The sequence below is a fragment of the Montipora capricornis genome, chromosome 2 (assembly GCF_036669925.1).
Source record: "Montipora capricornis isolate CH-2021 chromosome 2, ASM3666992v2, whole genome shotgun sequence".
Taxonomy (NCBI): domain Eukaryota; kingdom Metazoa; phylum Cnidaria; class Anthozoa; order Scleractinia; family Acroporidae; genus Montipora; species Montipora capricornis.
Window position 1 is genome coordinate 34401826 of NC_090884.1, and position 7500 is coordinate 34409325.

At 38.2% G+C, this 7500-nt stretch overlaps 2 protein-coding genes across 3 annotated transcripts in view; one reads left to right on the top strand and one right to left on the bottom strand.

Annotated features, from left to right (window-relative positions):
* Positions 1 to 273: 273 nt before the first annotated feature.
* Positions 274 to 3273, bottom strand: LOC138019525 (galactosylceramide sulfotransferase-like). Of its 2 annotated transcripts, XM_068866362.1 has the most exons (3): positions 3161 to 3273; positions 2788 to 3028; positions 274 to 1876 (listed from the first exon to the last, which is right to left on the bottom strand). In XM_068866362.1, exons 2-3 carry the CDS (start codon positions 2904 to 2906, stop codon positions 538 to 540), a joined length of 1458 nt encoding a protein of 485 aa, XP_068722463.1. In that variant the 5' UTR covers positions 2907 to 3028; positions 3161 to 3273; the 3' UTR covers positions 274 to 537. The 2 variants fall into 2 exon arrangements, with proteins under 2 accessions (XP_068722463.1, XP_068722454.1); XM_068866353.1 differs by lacking the exon at positions 3161 to 3273 and having other exon boundaries at positions 2788 to 3090.
* Positions 3274 to 6624: 3351 nt separating this feature from the next.
* LOC138019586 (uncharacterized) overlaps positions 6625 to 7500 on the top strand; it is a 6314-nt gene continuing 5438 nt past the window's right edge. Inside the window, exon 1 of the mRNA XM_068866447.1 lies at positions 6625 to 7458. Within this exon, the coding sequence (XP_068722548.1) occupies positions 6823 to 7458 (636 nt within the window). The 5' untranslated portion in view covers positions 6625 to 6822. The remainder of the gene's footprint in view (positions 7459 to 7500) is intronic.

Consider the following 7500-nt stretch of genomic DNA (forward strand, 5'->3'; position numbering starts at 1 on the left):
GGTTGTTATTGCTGATCTTTGGTGGTTTTTTTTCCTAGCTTGCCAAAGAAGTCTGCTTTAAGGACGTCACAGTACCACAGACGGGCTGCAAAGAGGGTCAAGAATGAGATGGCAGTTACGGTTGGGTTTTAAGATTATGAAGATCACGCGGTATGGACCTTGAACAACTTGTAATTTGCGAGCCAAAACTCGCACGTTCATTCGTATTCCGGAAAGTGTTTAATTTGTAAAAAAAAAAAAAATAGACAACTAAGCATAAATTTGGAACACTGATGCAGAAAATTGAAAGCTCTGACAAAAAGGTCCCAGAAGATCTCGAAAGCATTGGGGTTTTGTTTTTTCAAAAATAAGCATAAGAGATTGCTTACAGAAAATAACAAAAATAGCAAGCAACTTTATCAAGCATCACAAATTTCGGAGGAATAAAAAAGGCAGAGAGTGACAGAGCTATCATTCGTGGTTTACACACTGATGCACTCTTAAATTAAAGAATCCCACTACACAAAAAAAATCTTTATTGTTTTGAACTTTATTTCTCTATAGGTTTTTAAGTTCTCCCTTAATGCTTTCCGGTCTCGCCATGATGATAGCTCCATCGGTAGAAGAGATTCCTTCTCCCGATAAGATGGGATCATGTTCCAGATCACCGGCTACTTCCCAATCATTCTTTGGATCGTCCAGATACTCATCAGGTTCCTCGATGTTTTTAAGTCGTTTTGTCATGTTCTCACGAAAGTACTTTACATATGATATTTCATTCTTCATCATGCTTTCGCAAATTTTTTTTTTTTCTGAAGGAATGTTTTTCTTGAGTGAGTAGCCCTTCACATAAACACCAGTGTATGCTTCATCAAGGAAGTTTCCTTTTTTCAGACAAGCTCTCGTCAACGCTTTGTTTTTACGTCTAAATATCTTCAGTTCCCTTTTAAAGCTGGGTCCCTGGGCCTTAACCTTCTTCCAGAACGTTCTGTTAAAGTAATGGTAGAGCATAAAGTCTGCCTTGTTCCAACTTTTTATGTCTTCCCTCACCTCATGGTTCATGAACTTTCTTTTCTGTTTATCTTGCCGCTCGTTCAGTTTGAAGTACAGAATGTCTTTCATATCCCAACAAAGAAGACGTCTGAGGAGCACCAAAGATTCATCAAAGTATTCCATAATCATGACTAGGTCAAATTCTTTGTCTAAAAAATTTAGATACCTCTCTACGGCAGTCCGGTTTTGAAAATATCGAAAATCAAGGCCCAGATCAAAGGACATTGGATTTCTAACTAAGTGAAGAGCCAAAGTCTTCTTTAAAAGTGGTTTGATTTCTTGAAAAGCTGGTGGAAACTTTAGGAAAGTTCCCAATGGGTCGTCTTCGTCTTTGAAGCCCAACGGATTGGCGAAATGCATAAAGTTGAATACGGACTCATATTGGGCAGCAGGGTCCCTGAGAATTGTTATATAGCGACTAGTTTCCTTGGGAAATAAGTAGTTCATTGGTCTTTTATTGAACCTAGCGTGATTGCACAAGATATTTGCTCCAAAGTCAAACAAAGGGGCGGTGTAAGAAAGACGAAATCTTGCTGGCCACAGGAACGTGAACAACTGCGCTTGTCGTGGAAGCACGAAAGTCAAGTTCTTGGAATCACCATAACGGTTTAGAATATTAGTAATTGTGCTTCCACCTGTTTTGTGCGTCTTTAGGAAAAGAACCTTTTCCACTGGTTTGCATCTACTCGTTTCAACTCTTTCATCCCTTGACTTTTCGATATTGTCTAAATTTAGGTGTCTCCGTGCGATATTTGCAGGTATTTGAATATTGAGCTCACCTCTTCTTGCTTGTTTGGGAAAACTGTCAACTGCGCGGGTGATCGTGGGTCTCATTGAAGTGGCCCTGGTGAAGATAAAGGTCAACTGATCAACATTTTTTGCTTGAAAACGCTTTCTTTTCTCGTCAAACAGGTTTTGAGGGTTGGCTTTGGGCACAATTCAACTCGAATTTGTTTAAATATGTGGTACAAATTTATCAGTGTTACCAAGTATGGCAATGTAAGGAATATTAACGGTTCTTAGAAAAGAACGAAGAAAATAAGGTACACAAAATATTCTTAATATGCAAACAATCCTTAGCTCTTGGAATATACAGGGGGATATAAATAGACCATTTTACAGTTCTGTGTTCAGTTACCAAGCCTTTGAATAAATGCGAGGGTGGACTTGACCTTGTTTTTTATTCAAACCTCACTGCTTTTCTTATGTAAATAGCAACTCGTTAGTATTACAATAACATGATTTGCATGAGAACAGCAATGAGGTTTGTACATAGAATGGTTTGCATGAAAACAAGTCAACTCCAGCCTCGCTTTTATTAAAAGGCCTGGTAACTGAGCGCAGAGCTGTGAAATGGTCTTTTGGACACAGAAGAGAGTGTTCAAAGTCTAGGTTGCCTAAGGCAAAAATTCAATCGAGTGCCATACTTGAAAGACTGCAGGCACATTAGCAATGTCCTTTGCTTCCACTGATCAGATCTAAATCTACAGCGTCGTCATCCAATTACAAGGGAGCTTAAGATCTACCACTACGACGTCTACGAAAACGACACCTCGAAATAAAACTCGGAGTGAAAATTATTGGACATGTACCCACTAACAAAGTAGCCAATAATAGCTAATTGAATTGCAATTAAATGGAACCCGAGGGGAACCGGAGAGCTCCCGTAGAGAAATTTTACATTGATTCCATGAGTGCGACAGTAGGTTTGAAAGAAACGGTGATAACATTAGTTGAATAATCCTCTGTACTTACGTCTGGTCTCTTTTGAGGCAATTTGTCGTCCAGAAAAGTGTTTCCCTTCCATAGAAAACGGTACAAAAGAGGGAAAGCAAAACAAGACCTCCAAATACCGTCCTCATGTGAAACGCCATGATTGCTGGGCTTATTGGTTTCTCCACATTTCATGTTTTCTTTCATGTGTCCCTAGACGGTCCCTTCGAGAAGGCCAAGTATTGCTGATTTTGCAAAATTCCCCCGCATTTCTGTGGTCTGGCTGAAAAATTAGCACAGGAGCATTTAAGACTGCGATTATCCTTATGAAAACGAGTTGTTGATTCGAGCTTTTAGAAGTCGGTAATTAATAATTTATAAAATAATTAAATATAACTCCACTTGTCTTTTTCACCTGCGGAGAGAAATAATGGAATGAGTTAAAGGACTAAAATCTCTTGTGGCTTTCATTTTCATATCAGTTAAGCTCTTCAGTCCTTTTATCTCGTGGAAAAGTGGAGAAATTATCAAACACCATTTGTCTTTCTCAATGAGAGAAAACGGAAACGAATGTGAAAAATTACAGCAGGTGGAATGGACCCGAGACTACATGTGACCATATAATGGCGTTTGTTCATTAACAAATATGTGGACTCTCAGGGCTCTCAATATCGCCTTCATATTGTACTAATTGAAACTTATTGGAACTTCATAGGGGCATCCTATTAAATTAAGTACGTGTTCTGCCCTTTTTTTTTTTTACTTCTTTACCGGGTTTTTATCTCCCCCGACTGCATTAATTGTGACTTGTCGTACCTGATGATGAGTAACCACAAGGGATTGGATTTCATAAACCGAACAAATTTAATCAAATTGAGTGAGATAACCAATATGTTACTCGTAAAATTTCGCAAATTATCGTAATTTAATCCGGCCACGCTAAGTAGTCGCGAAGGCTCTGAATATATTTTTGTGTGGCGCGCTTTTACAAGGTCTCCCTGTTTCAAGCTGTGACTTCTTCATGACAGCAAAGCTGGTCTTTTGTATATCCAGAAGTTTGAAACCAGAATCCAGGACTGTTGACATACAAATAGTAGGGATAGAAGGGTACCATTCATATAGAGATCTTGAACAATGACAGAAGTGAGGCCATTTCCTCAAGACGCTGCAACGGGTAGCCCCAGCAAGATGTATGTGTATCTGTACTGTACTATATTATGCGAGGGCAGAAATGTAAGGATTTGTATGGCGAAACGGTTTTTCACTACCCGCCTTACCCAAACCGTTTGAAGATTGCTTAGCGACCCGCGATAAGACTCACGATTGGTCACCATTGTGCCCATTGACCAATGGCAGGTCGCTAAGCGATCTTCTAACGGTTTGGATGACGCAGATGGTGAATAAGCCTTATTCGATGGCTCTCAAAGCAAATGTGCAAATATTTGCAGAGTTTGGTGGCCCTTAATTCCTTCTCAGTGTACAAGCGGCTCGAATGAAGAAGATGAATGGGTAGCGAAGGTATCGTCCGAGATCTACGTGGAATTTCGCGGAGGCGATCGAAGCCTTGGGAGCGAATTTATTTTTTTTTTTACTTCGGTGATTCCGTTCGGCGGCTTCGTCTCGGTGCCCAACCTTGGGAAAGAATACATAGAAGGAAAGGAAGAGAAACCAAAGACATGAACCACATAAATCGCTCTTAATGGACCCAGAAACCGTACCAGAGACAAAGACACACGAGACTGAAGCAAGGTTAGCTATTTTTTGTTTTGAATCGTAAATATTTTTCATAATTTTGAAAAAAAAAGCCGTTTTTCCCGTACAAATCCTTACATTTCTACTCTTGCATAATATAATACAGTACAGGCACACCTACCTCGACACTGGGCTCCCTGTGGCGCTAGTAGATTGCATTAAAAAGTTATTCGGTCGGATGAATCTTTTTGAATTCCTGGGTCTTTTGCCACATCCGCTAGAATAGACAGTGGTTTTCATGATAGTGGAAAAGAATGGCAAAAAGTTCATAAAACGCTTGTAAATACGGACTCTGTTGCCTGTTGAAATATGCAGATGAATCCGTCTAACTTTTTTTCCAGTCGTTGTCCTATGTCCATGAACTGAAGGATATAAAAAGAATGAAATTGAGTGCAACATGATCAATAGGAAATTTAGGATGTTAAATGTTTTAAGAGAAGAAATGTGAAAAGTAACTAAGTCCAATTTTTGGAAATGCGTAAAATAAGAAGGTTTACATTTTTCGTAACTCATGCATCAGTGGCAACTCGCCAGACTGAAGCGAGGGGTTTCCAAATACGTAGGCCAGTACTTGATCGAGGTCCTGCTCGTCGGATCTGCGTGCGGTAGCCGTGAATACCGTTGGTCTGAAGGACACACGAGCAGATGGACGACAAGCCGAGGCATAATTGAATAAGTTATCAACCTCTTGACGAGATATATCCAAACTTGAAGCTTACGATCATCGAAGAAAGTTCTCTTAGAGGTACCTGAAGAAATAACCGTTCCATATGTGGACAGATATCTTTTTCATATGCTGCTCCACATTTCAAATATGAAACTCGCTTCCTGAACTAAAAATGCTACTTCTGTCGACTCATTTAAATCTTTACTAAAGACATTCTTGTTTTCTTGATGAATTTCTACATTGCTATTAATTTTACCTATTTTTCCTATTATTTATATTTTAAAAGCTTTTTCCCATGAGGGTCTGCCTTTGATATGGTTATCCGAATTTTTTCGAGCACTCAAATTAATGAAGGCAGTCGCACACGGTCGTATAAATACACATTATAGATAGACTGGACAATTTGTGTAGGTTATTGAACTTGTTGTAAGGAGCATTGAGACATCCGTTTATAATAAGGGAATAACATGAATTTTTGAGGGAATATTGCGCGAGGGCCGCAGATGACACTACAAGGGCGCAAATAAACAATATTCATGAAAAAAGTCATGTCATTATCATTATTATCAATAAACAAGGCCAAATGATATCAAGAATTCGAGTTTTTATAATACAAGCTAAGTGAATAACGAATTCAAAGTCACTTCAAATCATCATGTAAGTGTTGATTGAACAAGTTATTAAAGAATCAACTCAGTCCAGTGAACTTATTTAAAATTACTGAAAAAATGCGTAAAATCGTCTACAAATAATAGGCATATCACAAAGTTGAGGCAAGAACCAATCAACTGTAGGGCTGATATGCATTAGCAGCCCGCTGTCAGTCTTTTGCGGCCCGCTGAGCGTGTGTTTTGAAGAGGCCTATTTTCTATTTGGCCGCGTATATTGATAATAATGCGCTTTTAAGAAGCTTTTACTATTATTATTATTATTATTATTATTATTATTATTATTATTACTATTATTGTTATTATTATTATTATTATTATTATTTTATTATTATTATTATTATTATTACTATTATTATTATTAGCATTATTATTAGTATTATCATTATTATTATTATTATTATTATTATTATTATTATTATTATTATTATTATTGCTTGGACGAGTTATAAGTGATTATTATCAACGTTAATATTAATAGCAGACCCATTAGTTCGCCACTTTTGTTTAAAAAACCCCTTCATTTTTGTCCTAATTATATCCTTTAAACCATCTGGTCCAGCAAAACCACTGATATCATTGAGGAGTACTTATGTAGAGACAAATCCAAGAGGTTATTTAGACATTGGTTCAGCATAATGTTTTGCCATGATCATTGATTACAGTCAGGCGAAATTCGGAACGTCAACGAGGAAACATTAAAATTGACATCCCCGTCATGTTTATTTTGGAATTTAAAGGATAGGTCCACAAAATGCAAATCAGTTGAGTTTTGTTTTATAACCAAAGAGAGGAAATGGTTATAATGTTTTTCCTCTTTGTAGCCGCGAACAGCTGCTAGTCTTGGGACTCCTCCAGTGAGTTCAATCGTTGTCATTACCGGCGTAATTATATTTTTGGGGATATTCATTTTCTGCTTGGTACAAAATCAAGGGAAGCACCGACGGTGTATTTACTTCTTCAAAAAGCGGTTAAATTTACAATGAAAACATGTTTCTTTCTAGAAGGCATATCATGCACTTGATAATGCTGTTGGTAGGTTACTTCGGGATATATTACGGTTCAACGAATGCCGAAGTTAGGGGAACTCCGATAATATCGACTGTGATGGCAAGGTTATTACAATCTACTTCCAGTCAAATTACAAATGCCAGCTACCCCAAGTCAAAAGACGAAGCAAAATTAGATGGAAGTTTCGTCTCGCATGCGACTTCGAAGTCTTCTTCGCTGAATCCAATTTTGCCGACGTGGAGCCTTCGAGTGGAAAGTATTTCTTTAGAAAGCTCAAGTCTGTCAAGGGCAATTATAGCATATCGCACTCCATGCGCTAAACTAGTCCAACCAGTCACTTTGCGCACCAGATCATCCACAACTCGCGCAGCTGTAGCTTTTAATCTAACGGTTTCTCCTCCTCCCTCTAAAGAGCATCTGAATGGCCCAACTGAGCTTGGTCAAACGACTTTAACTTCACAGCATTTTTCAAGCAGTTTGCGACTGAATTCCACAGCCTATGTTCACAAGCATGCAGATGTTGATGTTGATGATAAGGGGTATGGAGCGACAAAGAAGAACAGACATGAATCTAGCGACTCCTATGTTACTCGATGGGTTGATTTCTACCTCAATGTAAGTAATAGGGAAAAAAGGTATATGTATTATAATGACAGT